The sequence below is a fragment of the Rasamsonia byssochlamydoides genome, assembly GCF_041956645.1.
Source record: "Rasamsonia byssochlamydoides strain NRRL 3658 unplaced genomic scaffold VTN77scaffold_15, whole genome shotgun sequence".
Lineage (NCBI taxonomy): Eukaryota > Fungi > Ascomycota > Eurotiomycetes > Eurotiales > Trichocomaceae > Rasamsonia > Rasamsonia byssochlamydoides.
In genome coordinates, this window is record NW_027192398.1 from 221,896 (window position 1) to 235,976 (window position 14,081).

Consider the following 14,081-nt stretch of genomic DNA (forward strand, 5'->3'; position numbering starts at 1 on the left):
CCCTGGTCTCCTGCTGGCCTTCGATAGCCGCCATGTAACTGCATACAGATTAGCGGATTTCCATTGTCCAGCCATTGAGACTGAGGGGATTCCGAGACACATCAGGTCACCTTCGTGCATTACACTATCAAGCTTGGACATTGCCTGCCATTACCCGATTGTGCGAGGAAGGCGGTGCTGCTTACCTATTAAAACGAGAAGGTACTGCCTACCTGACTTGGTAGATGCGCCAGTTAGGCACCTAGGTACCTACGTAATGTACATAGGGAAATAGCCAAGGAATACATGTGCTCATAGAAGATGATTGCTAATAGCTGGAATCCGGGCACTGTAATAATGTTATGCGACAGACTCGACTGCAGAGTAATTTCGTTGTAGCAATTCACTTTGTTGACTAGTCTCCGTTATTTGGTCCCGTTACCCCTCCGTTACCCCTCCGTTACCCCTCCGTTACCCCGCCATCCTTGTTATACAGGGTTCAACAGCCATCAATCATGCAATATAATTGACCTAAAAGATCTTTTTATCGCCCAAGGCTGCTTCGAAGTATTTACCAATTCTGACATTCCCTTCTTGTCAGGTTGGTCTGCCACGTGGGGCGTGCTTGAGCTGGAAAACTCCGACCACGGTTCCGATCTGCAGTTTCCGGTGTTTTAGAAATCATTCCTTCTCTCGTTGATCTACCGAGATATTATCCTGGTGTTGTGATACAGTCAAGATTATCACCATGGCCGGCCAAATCAAGCAGTGGGTGACGGCCCAGGATGGGCTGGAAAACCTCAAAATGACGGATGCCTCGATGCCCGTCCCAGGAGAAAAGGAAGTCCTGGTTGAAATCCACACGGTTTCGCTCAATTATCGTGACACTGAAGGTTAGCCTGCTTGCTCATGCTATGGTTAAATTGCTCGAGATGTGATGCTGATGATTAATTTCTTCTCTTCAGTTGCCATGGGCGAGTACACTCACCACAAATCGATCTACGGCCAGCACAGTCTCGTGCCTTGTTCGGATATGTGCGGTACCATTGTGCAGGTCGGGGAGGGCGTGACATCGTGGAAAGTGGGCGATCGCGTTCTCTCCACGTTCGTCCAGGCCCATGTATCCGGACAGATAACGGCAAAGGAAATGGCCTCAGGTCTGGGTCTTCCTTTACCAGGGGTTCTCACGACGCACCGTGTCTTTCCCGAGTACGGACTGGTCCGGGCGCCGGATTACCTGACCGACGAAGAGGCCTGTACGCTTCCGATTGCCAGTGTGACCGCGTGGATGTCGCTCAATTGGATGAGGCCGATTGGACAGAACGGAGGCGCTGGAGAATATGTGCTCCTTCAGGGGACAGGCGGTGTTTCCATTGCTGGGCTACAGATTGCAAAAGCCAGCGGCGCAAAAGGTATAACTACTCCATCGTGATCCTTCATCAAACCCACTATACCATCGTCGTTTTCAACAAGCTTACAAGGCATGACAGTAATCATCACTTCGTCATCCGACGAGAAACTAGCACAGGCTAAACAGTTGGGCGCCGACTTTGTCATCAACTATCGCAGCCAGCCCAATTGGGATGAGGAAGTACTCCAGCTCACCGACCAGCATGGCGCAGATATCATCTTGGAAATCGGAGGAGCACAGACGCTGCGAAAGAGCTTGGACTGCGTCGCCTGGGGCGGACTCATCAACTGCATCGGGTACGTGTCGGGCAAGGTGGATGATCAGGACGACCGGATGAACGTCAACGTCCTTGCCTTGAGACGAAACGTCACGTTGAAAGGGATCATAAACGGACCGCGCGACCGGTTCGAGGAGATGATCGCCTTTTACGAACGGCACCGCATCCGACCGGTGGTGCACCGTGTCTTTACGTTTGATGAGGCCAAGGAGGCGTTCCAATATCTCTTCAGCGGCTCACACTTTGGGAAGATCGTCATTAGAGTGAAGTAACTGCTCTTGACAGATCTCTATCTGAGCCGTGGTCTGAGGAATACTGTATGAAGGCAAGAGATTACTGATATAACTAGCATGCTTCAATGACTGTCTATCATGGTATTTCGGTCATCTATTCATGCAATGATATGTTTTCGATTTACCACCCCCTCCAGCTCAACCACACGTCCACCACCCGGTCCTTTTCTATCCCCTCCTGATCAGAGTCAATCACGAGCACAAAACTATACCCCGCCAGACAGATACAGCAGTGGTTCGGCCAGATGAGCACCTTCTGCCCGATTTGCAGCGGGCGTTTCTGCTCCACGGGACCTTGCCAGGTCAGGATCCCGTGCTCCTGGCTCACCCGACTGACGATCCATCCGGTGCGGTCCTTTTCCGGATCGTACCAGGACCATTGCTGGCGCGACTCGTCACGAGTCGCAGGGTCCCAGGGAGTAATGACGCCCCAGCCGGGGTAATTCCGACAGGGCTCGCGGCCCAGACTGATCATGCCACAAGCCACCAGGGCCTCAGGGGGACTGCGGTGCGGATAGAGACTGGCGACCTCGGCCAGGACCATCACGGCAATATCCCTATAAGATCGGTGGTTCTCTGCCGGCCGTGCGTGGGCCGCCATCTGCTGCATGTCCAGCGTGACGTAGGCGCCGGCATGCAGCTCGACGTCGTGCAATTTCTGCACCCGCGCAATCAGATCCTTGACCAGTCTCACCGCGGGATCCGATTGGGCAGCATTCGGAGAGAGAAGATTCTGGGCTGCAGTCGCGGTTGGGGTCGCCCCGACAGAGATGGTGAAGCGTCGGTTGTCATCGCCGTACAGTCTGGCTGTGTGTTCGGTGGCCGTGGCGCAGCGCTCAATCTCCTGGGCCAGGTAGTCGAGGGCTTCTGTGGTGCTTTCTGACCCGTAGCTGACGCCCATATGGCTGTAGAAGCCCTGCAGGCGGATGTGCGAGGGCTGCTCACGCTCCTTGCGGTGAATGGCCTCCAGCAGGCGTTTCAACTCGTCCGAGTCTGGCGACAGACCAGAGCGGTAGTTGCCCGTGTCGAGTTTGACATAGACTCGCAGACAGGAGCCAGACGTCAGGTCGTAGTATCGATCCAGATACGGGAGAATTTCGAGACTATCGACCAGGACGGAGATGCTCTCGTTGCCAAACGCCTGGCCCAAGGCTGCGAGGCGCTTGAAGCAGGACGGTTGGACGGGGAGGCCATAAACCAGCTACCAGTCTTCAGTAAATAACAAGCAGAAGAGAAAAAAAAAGTAGACCTACATCGATAGACCGCCCCTGACTCTTACACTCCTCCAGATACGGACACAACTGCTCAGCCTCTGCCAGAGTCGAGATGACCAATCGGACCGTATCAGCTTTCTCACCCACCTGCAACCGCGTGAGCTCCGTCGTCTGGTCGAGTCAGCATCCTTCCCAAACAACACGCAACTTGATTCAAGTACATAATCTCCAAGGCGAAGATCAACCCACCTTATGACTCTTCACATGCGAGCGAAACCGCACCCCCAACGCATCCGCCGTGTCGAGCATCAGCCGGCAGTTCCGCCGCGCGATCGCCACATCGATGAGAGCCAGCGGGCAGCCCTGCAGTTCGAGGTCTGTCAGCAGGCGGCCTTGATACTGCGCCCGGAGATCGTCGACGGAGGCATTGGGGTAGTTGGTTACGCCTGACATGCTGTAGACTCTTGTATATACGTGGATAGAACCCGGAGAAGTCTAGAAGGTAAACCAGAGTGTCTTAGACTATGCTGTTCGCATGCGCAGTAGATAAGTTAGGTGGGATGTAGAATGTACAGTACATACATACCTACCTAGTGAAGTAGTCGATAGGTAACCCGTAACAGCGGGTCTAAAAAATGTCTCTCGGTCGTTCTTGATAAGGGTACTGATTGTTGTAAAAACTAAATCTGCGTCATGTTCTTAATACCTAATAATAGCCTTCGCTGTCTACCCACGCCAACTGATAATACTCTTAATAGAGCCTTGGGGTCAGGGAAGGTTGAACGATAACTCAATTCCATTCCACTACATGATAATATACTAACTCTATGCCCGTATTACCTAACCTAGTAATTGAAGTAACCAATAGCTACTAGTAAGTAGTAAATCCGAGTTTCAAGTTGATCGTTAAAAAGAGGGGAATACTGTACTGTAAATCAGGTCCACCTCCGCGGGTGGGTGCGTGTGTGGCTTGCGTTGCGTTGCGTGGGCAAGTGTGATACATAATACCCAGGTACCCCACGCAATCCACGCATCGTGTCGTTGGTCGAAGTGTCAAAACCGAGCCTGGGAATGTGACTTCGGCGGATGCTTCCCGGACTTCCAGTGCAGCTTGGTCCATGGGCTTCTCGAATATGATCAATTTCAGCCACAGCTGCCCAACCTCGTTGCATCGCTTTGCGATGTTCTCTCGGACCTGGGTTGACGCCGACTTCGTCCACGCGTATAGCGTGGTCACATCCATATGGATGTTGAACGACTCGATAACTTCGCGCGGGGCCGACTCAAGGTGGTCCGCCACCGTCGTGTATGAGACTCCGTACCATTTGAGGAAGACACCTTGCCATCTGGTGGCCCAGGAAGGGTCGCGCTCTGCAACCTGTTGGATAGCATCGTGGTCGGCGAGCACATTGCCCTTGTGTGCAATTCGATTGCGCTCGGAACGGAAATCCACAGACTCGTCTCCATCAAGTTGGGTTATTCGCATGACGACAATATCTTGCTTGGTCTGGCGCAGTCGACTATTCTCCAGCGACAGAGACGCAAGCAACTTGTCATGGGATGCAAGTCTCTCTTTGATGCCGTCGAACTCCTTCGCCCAGGTCAGGCCTTCATCGTTGCCGAATTCGAAGGAGTCGGGGTCCATCGTGATCGGTGTTTTTGCGAACAAGGCTTCTTCCAATTTCGCTTGGTCTGCAGGCCCTGGATTTGCTGCAGGGCCAGGAATGACTTTGAACAGGTATCCCTTTCATCCTGGACGGCACACGATCTACCTTGGTTGCATGCTCAGTTTGGCTCCGACATGGTTTCTTCTGGGGTGCCTGGTCCAGGACCGGGGACCCCGAACGTCGCCGCTTCGATTCCATTGATAAGGTGGCACAGGAAAAGAGAGGGCAACAAAGATGAACAAAGGAACGGTAATTGGCTTGTTTATGACACGTTGATGATGCGAAAACGGTCTAGAAGTAAAGATGAGCAGAGTCCTGGATGAGGTGTGGATGATGCTTGTATTTCTAAGCTCTGAGGATCCGAGGAAGGATGTGGTGGTGCCAGCGTCACCAGTATGGAATAGGCATCCACGACCATGCAGACAAGGATAGTATTATAGCAGCGAGCGTAGACATATCTCGGATGTATCGTCGTCCAGCTCCCTCCGGTCGGTTCAGTCAGACTCACAAAGATATCCAACTTTGTATGGTGGGAGTAATTGCAGGTTGAAGAGACTGCAAAGATGCCGAGGTTGTCAGTCGCGTCGACGTGTCGCAGGGACCATCTAGGATTAGCGCCTCCAGTTTCCTTTCACTCCCCATTTTACCGCAAACGGAAGTATGTAGTAATTAATTATATTTATCAAGATCGATTTTTTAGTACATAACTGAATTAAATTGCAACTTTCATATAAAAAAATCTTTAAATGCTATAAAGGTATTAAGTTCTTATTTCCTTACGAGCAAATTGATTTTGTAAGTTCTTCTGATTTTTTTTTAATTAAAACTGTATGTAAAAACATGGATTTTTCTACCTTCCATCTATACTATCAGATTCTGGTGATCTTATCTTACCTGTGAAGCAAACTGTTATCTGAGATAGTAATGGAGGCGATGGAATCATATCGACTCCCTTAGGATTTAAAAATATATTAGTAACAAAATATTAAAATTTAAGATCCCCAAATTTGGACAGAATTATATGTGTTGGTTATGTAGATAAATAGGTGCCGTAAATCGAGAGAGTTGAGGAAAGAGTAACGGTCACAAGCAAGATCAATATTGCTGAAGGAATGATTTTCGAAATTCAGCGTCGACTACAGGACTACAGGCCTTAAACGTCTCGATTTTGTGAATGGTTTCAAGAGGAAAAGTACTTGGTCCACGCCAGGGACTTTTGATCCCTGATTAGACATCTACGTGAGAAATGATGATCTTAACCCTAACCCTATAGCCCATTAGTCATCAAGTAATAATTGCATAATACTCAACCCGTTTTTTTTCCCCATCAGTTCCATCAGTCCTATCATTATTATAATTATTCTTATCATTATTACTGTTGTTATTTACTCAATCGGACATTTGACCATAGAGATACTAGATAGTCCAATTCGTTTGCGGTTGATCCACCTCACCCATCCAATACATATGGACATGACGACCCTACTCCACGCCAAACGGCAGACCTCACCCTCACCCTCAAAGAAATGCTGGCAAAGTACCCCAAGCGTGAAGTTGAGCAAGCCGTATCTTAACGAAACTATCAAGAGTATATTATAAAAATTCCCCGCTTTCTCTCTAGATATACGAACACTTATTTGGCTAATGTCTTTCTTTTTTGTATTCAAGGCAAGAGGGCAAACGATCAGAGAGTTCCACGAGCAGATCTGTCAGGGGATAATGCTGAAACGTGTAGAGAGGGATTGCGGATGGTGTTGGAGACTTTGCCGCTGCGCCGCCGTATGGATTATACGTCCCATTTTATCTTTCTTTAAAAAAGGAAAGAAGAAAATCACCTCTCTCTAGCAAGCAAGTATTATATTATATTTACAGTATCGACCCAACTGAACCAACAGACCTCATCCCGACTATTATGGCGAATCCGCGTCTTGAAACACATCTACTATAATGACAGGGAACTAAAAAATCTCGACGCCGTCCCGCATGCCTATCGTCACGGTATGCTGGCGGTGGAAGATAACTATGTTACGGTCTGGTTTGCAGGACACATGATGATGGGACCGTTGCCGACTCGTGAAGCCAGCCTTTTGGCGCTTTTTGAGAAAGTGCCAGAGTGGATGAGCATGTATGGGCCGGGGAGGGTTTGGCTTGAGGATGTATGTATGACTGTGCCTGACTATGCTATTGATGATGGATGAATGATGGGATCATGATTTGTGGAAATAGAAAGGTTCTGATTACTGGATGAGGCAGACAACTCCTCCCAGAGCATGATTGAATTCATCTGTCTACGACTAATGCTCCTCTCCTTTCTTCGAGAATGACTTTCTACAGGCTGGATGAGCGTCGAGGACTGGGCGGGCTAAGATCACTCGCCTAGTACTCTGCCATACATGTTGACTAACTCTCAGTAGGAATTCCTCCTAGATGCTTTTTGACCGCCAGGATTGGAATTTTTGTAATCCTAAATTTGCACCCTAGTTTACAAGGGGAAAGGAGAAAATACATAGTATCTTCCCATTCCGGCATCTCACTATCATACCCTACATCAAGTAAGCATCCCTTAATAGTTTAATTAGCTTCTACTTAAATATTCTGGACTCCATCATTTATTACTATATCTTTATCATCAGTAAGGACAGTGGTTATAACCAAGGGTACCTCTTAGCCATTGTAGATACCAGAATAGCACAGGCCAATCAACAATACAACTAACAGTAGTTCTATTCCTATTAATTAGTAATATAATAAGGATGATCAGGATCTCGTCAATCAGAATACCCAGATTAATTAGTTTACCCAGCTTGGTATTTTATCTAAAAAAAAAAAGAGTAACTTCTCTCTATAAGTCTGAATACTTAATAAAATTTCCCATAAACAGATCAAATGCTTTCACTACAGTATGACAGCCTTAATTAGTTGCCTAAATGAATATAATTGATAATTAGGACTTCCCACCCTGTTAAAATGACAGTGTCATAAACAATATGATAGTAATATAGGTCTAAACTCATATACTGAACCACGACCCCTAAAGGAGAGAAATCCCTTGAATAGGCAGCCTTAGTTTTTGTCGATTCTAGGTGCTTCATCCCTCACCATTAACTGTTTGAATGTCACTTATAGTCACGAAAACCTTATATATGTAATACTTCTTCCTTCTCAGTTGTTCTAGATCAGCCTCTTTGGATGTTTTGAAAAGATGACATGTAGGAAAGTCAAAATAGGCAGCAGGAGCTTTAAGTATATTAGTAACAGGTGTGTCCAAACGTTTTACAAGAGGGCTTTTACCCAGCTGAAGTTTTATGAAGGCAGACCAGAATGAAAGAATAAAGGATAAACCTAATTACTCTTATGATTATTTTAGTAATAGCTATAGTATACTAAGAATTATCTACTAATAGAATAGGATGTAAGTGATGATGATTCTTAGAGTTGGTGCAGTATACTGACTCAGTATAATAGTAGATTCGATTATAAGTGATCATGACTCTCACAGTTGACTTAGTGCTAGCTACAGCACACTAACTCTTTTCTGATGATAGAATAGGGAGTAAGTGATGATCACGGTCCTTTTATTACTACTATCTTATGTACTTAGCCCCCTAGCAATTTATACCTCTTAGTGGTTGATAATAACAATCTCTATAGGCAGCAGCTATAAAGACTATAATATTAGAGTCATACTGATAGTTCCAAATTTAGGGAGAATAGGTCCAAAAATGGACTTATTGTTATAAGGGCCGGTGTGTCGGCTAAAGTTGTACAGCATAATAGTGGAGAGGCAGTAGTCGCAAGTAGGCGGCAGTCGGCAAGAATCAAAGAGCACTCAGAGGAAGTAGAGCGGAAGTAGGAAGGAATAAAGAGGGAGCAGAGGGAGAGCCGGGCAGCAGTAAAGCGGCAGGTGCAGGATACCCGTTCTAGTCACGAGTCAGTTCAATCCGGCGGATTACTACCTAGATAGGTATGTACTGCATGGGCGGCTTGCGTGGGCATATGCCCATCCTATATGAACTACTTACAGTTACCCCACGCGCGACCTATCCACGCATCGCGCGGGAACAAATCATCAATCAATGAATGTTGTCTTGTCCAACAGTCTTAATTAATTTAGGGGATTCCATCTACATAAACTACAACAATCATGTGCATGCCTAGGTAGTGCGTAGATAATACTCGTAGATATAGGATAGCAGTCCTGGTGGTTCTATATCAACCAGAACCATGAGATTGTAGTTACTTACTTCGAGGAAGAAACTTATGTCTCATTTCATAGCAAACTATATATTACTATATTTCTACATGAGACTTGACATCAACCATCAAGTGAGAGACTCCAGCGACCGGACTACTTATAAGAACCATCGAAACTCTGCAGTCGCCGGCCCATCTCGCAACCTCTCCGTCGGCACATCCCGGGCATCAACCTTCCTGCCCGCCCGTCGATCCCGTTGTTTATTGTCGAGCCACATGTAGAACCCCAATAAGCCTGCCAGCAGCGCCCCCGTGCCGCCAAACGCCGCCACCGTCACCAACGCCGGCATGTACTTGGGCTTGTCCTTCGCCCGGAAGATGTTGCTGCTGACCAAACCCATCAGGTTGGCCAGTGGCACGCCGAGACTGGTCAGCAGCACGCGCTGCCCCTCGTGTGCCACGTTGTTGTTGTACCAGGTGCTCAGCAGCACTGACGGCGCGGACGTGCCCCAGGTCATCATGAAAGTCGCGTAGTACGCCAGCTTAATCTGCGCCTCGACGTCGTTGATGGCTGCGTAAATCATGAAGCCCGCAAAAGTGAGCAGGAACCCCAGCACGATGAACGGCGACCGCAGACGGGTCGCGTCGGAGCAGAAGGCCAGCACCAGCAACATGACGGCACCTGACACGTTGGGCGCCACGGTGTAGAGATTCGTCTTGACCGTCGGGTACCCCAGGCGGGCGACGATCTGCGGCAGGAACAGCGCCACGCCCTGCAACGGCACGCCCAGACAGATTTCGATGGCCAGGAAGGCATACGTGGTTGGCCTCTTCAGGATAGCCAGCGCCTCCCTGAGGTTGAACTGCTCGTTAACGACCGCACTTGAATCGACTTGGATGCGGTGGTAGGCCAGGGCCTTCTCCTCGGAGGTGAGGAAGCGCGCCTCCTGCGGGCTCTGGGGGAGATACCAGAAGGCAAAGGCGGAGAAAAGCACAGTAAACGCTCCCTCGATGAGGAAGAGATAGCGCCATCCCGCCAGCCTCGAATCTTTGATCTGGAACACCCCGAAGGCGAGAAGACCGGAAAAGGCATTGGCGATGTTGGACGCGGCGTAGAAGATGGCCAGGCGTCGGGCGAGCTCGCCGCGACGGTAGAAGGTGGTCTGGTAATAGATAACCAGGGGGAAGAAGGCAGCTTCTGACATGCCCAGGAACCATCGCAGCGCAAAGAGGCCAGCAAAGTTTACCGCTGCTGCTGACAACAGCGTAAAACACCCGAAGCAGAACATCATCGCGGAAATCACGCGGGCGGGACTGAAGCGTTTGCCCAGCATGGCAATGGGGGGTGCAAAGAGCACGTAGGGCAGAAAGAAGATGGAGAGCAGCAGGTTGTATTGATTGTTGGAGAAATGCAAATCTAGCCGATCAGTCGATTCTCACCATCAGTCCAATTTGCTTTCTCTTCTTACCATCACTGAGTCCATCTGTTTCTGCATTCCCCAGGTTCCCCTTGTCCAGCGCATTGCACAGGTCTAGATCTAATTAGCTTGATATCGAAACAGCAATCTGCTCAGGATCATACACATGAAAGCCAGGACCGGAAGAAGACGAAAGTCAAACTTGCGACACAGCGCCCGTTCGGCCTTGTGGTCGATCACCCGAGCGATATCGTGTAATGGGTCGACGGGGGCGATGCTCTCGGTGTCGCTGGTCTTGGTCTGAATGCCGACATCTTTGGAAGGGTTATACGCTTGTGGTGCTGTATCCTGGTGTGGATTCTCGTCCATGTTGATTTCTAGGAGTCAACTGCTCGAGTCTCCAGACTGAAGTTGACGGGAACAGTCTGGAAGCATCGCCGAGCGAGGGCAAGACAGGATTCAAATAAGCATACGTCAAGACTGGCATGCGGGGGGTCTAAGATCACAGCCATGATAAGCTGGTCGATCAGAATAGACCAATATCGTCGTTGCTGTTATCTTGCGCGGGCAGGTCCGGTTATCCTCTGTTAGGAGTCTAATACTCCGCACTCAATCAGAAGCTGCGGGGAAGCTGGCGATCGACACGGTTGCATCCACCATCGGGCTGCAGCAGTTCCCCTCGCGGCGAATTTCCGTCATTGCTGGACGTGTGAACATGCGAAGTAAGGGAAGGACGGGGGCAATAGGCCCGATCTGGGCTTTGCTCGAATCCTCGATAAACCATCGTGTAACGATGGTGGATGATGGTGAATAGCGGTCGAGTGTTGGCGGAGATGGAATGTGGAGGTTAGCCGCAAACGGTCAACCAGCCCAGCAAGGTAGAAACACTTCGGTTTTAGACGTAAACAACATATGCTGTCCAAAGCAATTCTGTATTGATAAGAAGCTTTCTCACTTCTTTGTGTTCCTAAGTAAAAGGATAAGTATATTCTCTGCCCGAGGGATCACATTGAACTCGATCCTTTTTCCTGCCACATCCATCGATCCAATAATTAACCATTTGTGCAACACAATAAAGCGCTTGTTCTCTGAGGCTTCCTTGTTTTTATTGCCCTGCCTTGTCGATACACAGGAATTCAAATCCGATATGGAGAAGGACGCAGCGCCGTTTAACGTAGATTTCACGAAGAAGACAGACCACAGTCTCTCGGGCCTTATTCAACATCTTGAAAAGCTCCCGTTTAATCTGCCTCCAGACGATACCTAAACTTGTCACCGTGAACGGCATGTCGAGTACTGCGCAACTTGTTTCAGGGTTAAACAATGTTCAAACTAAAGTAACAGGCCGTGGCAACCATTGCCGATATACATCACACGACCCTCTCAGCTGAATCAACATTTGGTTAACAATTCTCAGTTCTACTATATCCCCAGAAAATAGGAGAATACCTCGGTTATCCTCCAGTCTCCTTTTCTTCCCGGCTACCTCGATATGAGGCTGAAGTTAGCCACTTCGAACAAGGCTGCATTAACCACAACGGCTTCGTTTACTCCCGGACACCAATGAAAAGTCTTCCGTTACCGAACTCGAGGATGCTGCAGACGCCTCGCCAGTCTCATTGGGGCTGTGTGTTCGCCTGACTGACAATCTATGCTGCCTATGGATGTAGGGTTGACACCACAATATGGGACACCCGGGGTTTCTGAAGCCAGTCACCAAATGGTTATGAAGGCTTTCTTTCTTTTGATGGTAAACGTATGATTCTAAATGGTTGTCCAACGATTTTCTACAATAAAAGGTTGGACAGTTGAGAAAAGTTAGAATTTAGGAACAACGCTCGTTTTGAGAAGACATATTAGGGCTCTTTCAGAATATATATGGGCTTTATAATAATTACTTATCTCTCAAACAACCTCGAATTATAGATGATTTTGGATAGATAGTCGAGGGGGTAGATTCGATTGGATAGACATTTTCTTTAGCAGGTCTGGAGCAATAAAAGACCATTCGCTCCTAAGTATCACTGTTAGACTCCTATGAGAGTGCTCATAAAGCTTTTTCCTAGAGCATACATATCAAACTTGTTGATCCTATCATCCTAAGTCAAACTGTTCACGGTTTTTCTCTTTGATCTCTCTCTCTCTTTTCTTTTCTTTTCTTTTCTTTTTTTTTTTTGTTTTTTCGAGGGATATGTTAAATTGCGTGGTATTTATCTATCTAATAAGATGTCGTATATATAGAGTACATGCAATGGTGAAGTCTTTGAGCTATACCAACATTGCATTGTGCGTGATCTGTGATGGTGAGGTTTGCTGTACCTAATAACATTATTGGATATAGAATATGGAATGGCCTGAGCGAGGTGTGATGAGATGAGATGGTGAGAGGAAAGGAAGACATAAAGTCCCTAGGCGTTTTGTAAGCTTTCCCCCCCTTGGGCCTATACTAATCTGGATGCTTACCACAGATGAATAAGGTAGAATTACGGATTTATGGATCTGTGGCTACATGGTCCCATAATAATGTGAACCAGAAAAGATCCAACAGCTAAATAGTAGCTGTCATGGCATGTCTTTTTGGCTGAGTGGAAGATTTCTTTCTGATGAATAAAAAAAGGGTGCCGAATCGGACTATAAATGGAAGTGCTGCAATAATACAGGCTCCTTGGTGCCCTCACCTGTCTCCGTTCGATATTACTATGGCTTATTATGGACTAATAATTACATCCCATCTCCATCCAGCAGGTCTAGTTAGATTAGGAATGTATATATAGTTATAACAGCCATTATCTTATTCTATCCCATTGGTTACTGACAACTAAACAGCTGTCCTTCGGGCCCATACATAAAATAAAAAGGACCAATTCTTGAAAATACAACCTTTTTTTTTTGAATCTAATGACACTTTCCCAAATTACTCTATCTGAATCCGGAACGAGGACTTATGTCCTCGTCTGTATCTCGCTTGCAAGCTGCCAATTTTTCCAAGACAACTGTTCTTTCCAAATCTGAAGCCAGTTTTCCATGTGGTTGCGAATACACTAGCTACATAATTCAATTAACTCGATTCTGGTCTGACGCCTTTTACCTCATCCACAACGCTTCATTTACGCATTCAGAATCTATTTCTTCGACTTATTTCAAACCCTTTGTTTTAACCATCGACCCGTGGCTGAGGAAGAATGGCTGGATTCTGGTAGATGCATAATGGTGTCATGATTAGAGCCACTTTGCCCAATCATCCTGGATATATGTACTGTGCTGTACGGAGTACATTCATAGTTTCAGAAGAGCTAAATATAAGTCTCCAAGGTCTGTTTCTAGATAGTACCTAGGTACATAAGTTAGTTGACTGTCGTCATTATACATATACATATAGTATCCTCCATCTGGCATATCTGGTACCAAGCTCTTCCAGCAGATACACCCCAAGTGGGGCCCCAGCTACGAGACAGTCTTAAGGGAGATGAGGCTCTAGACGCATCTCCACGTGGCTCTTGCTAGGCTATCGGGCTGTGTCAATCATGTGCGTTGTTCATCGCAGAGCTCTGGGAAAAGAGCCAGCGTATCTCCCAACCCCACATTTATCCGATTATCCTATCCGTCAGGATGGAAATTTCAAGTCAAA

At 47.5% G+C, this 14,081-nt stretch overlaps 5 protein-coding genes across 5 annotated transcripts; 2 read left to right on the top strand and 3 right to left on the bottom strand.

The window, feature by feature from the left end:
• Nucleotides 1-727: 727 nt before the first annotated feature.
• Nucleotides 728-1,939, top strand: VTN77DRAFT_1922 (uncharacterized protein; the record flags this gene model as incomplete). The annotated part of the gene is made up of 3 exons (XM_069417707.1): nucleotides 728-872; nucleotides 945-1,391; nucleotides 1,470-1,939. 3 exons carry the CDS (start codon nucleotides 728-730, stop codon nucleotides 1,937-1,939), a joined length of 1,062 nt encoding a protein of 353 aa, XP_069279708.1.
• Nucleotides 1,940-2,081: 142 nt separating this feature from the next.
• Nucleotides 2,082-2,861, bottom strand: VTN77DRAFT_1923 (uncharacterized protein; the record flags this gene model as incomplete). The annotated part of the gene is made up of 1 exon (XM_069417708.1): nucleotides 2,082-2,861. The coding sequence occupies one exon, from the start codon at nucleotides 2,859-2,861 to the stop codon at nucleotides 2,082-2,084; it is 780 nt and encodes a 259-aa protein (XP_069279709.1).
• A 1,431-nt stretch (nucleotides 2,862-4,292) lies between these two features.
• Nucleotides 4,293-5,042, top strand: VTN77DRAFT_1924 (uncharacterized protein; the record flags this gene model as incomplete). Its single annotated transcript, XM_069417709.1, has 1 exon — nucleotides 4,293-5,042. The coding sequence occupies one exon, from the start codon at nucleotides 4,293-4,295 to the stop codon at nucleotides 5,040-5,042; it is 750 nt and encodes a 249-aa protein (XP_069279710.1).
• A 4,151-nt stretch (nucleotides 5,043-9,193) lies between these two features.
• On the bottom strand, nucleotides 9,194-10,369 carry VTN77DRAFT_1925 (uncharacterized protein; the record flags this gene model as incomplete). Its single annotated transcript, XM_069417710.1, has 1 exon — nucleotides 9,194-10,369. One exon carries the CDS (start codon nucleotides 10,367-10,369, stop codon nucleotides 9,194-9,196), a length of 1,176 nt encoding a protein of 391 aa, XP_069279711.1.
• A 91-nt stretch (nucleotides 10,370-10,460) lies between these two features.
• VTN77DRAFT_1926 (uncharacterized protein) lies at nucleotides 10,461-10,822 on the bottom strand (the record flags this gene model as incomplete). The annotated part of the gene is made up of 2 exons (XM_069417711.1): nucleotides 10,461-10,567; nucleotides 10,618-10,822. The coding sequence occupies 2 exons, from the start codon at nucleotides 10,820-10,822 to the stop codon at nucleotides 10,461-10,463; spliced, it is 312 nt and encodes a 103-aa protein (XP_069279712.1).
• Nucleotides 10,823-14,081: the final 3,259 nt, after the last annotated feature.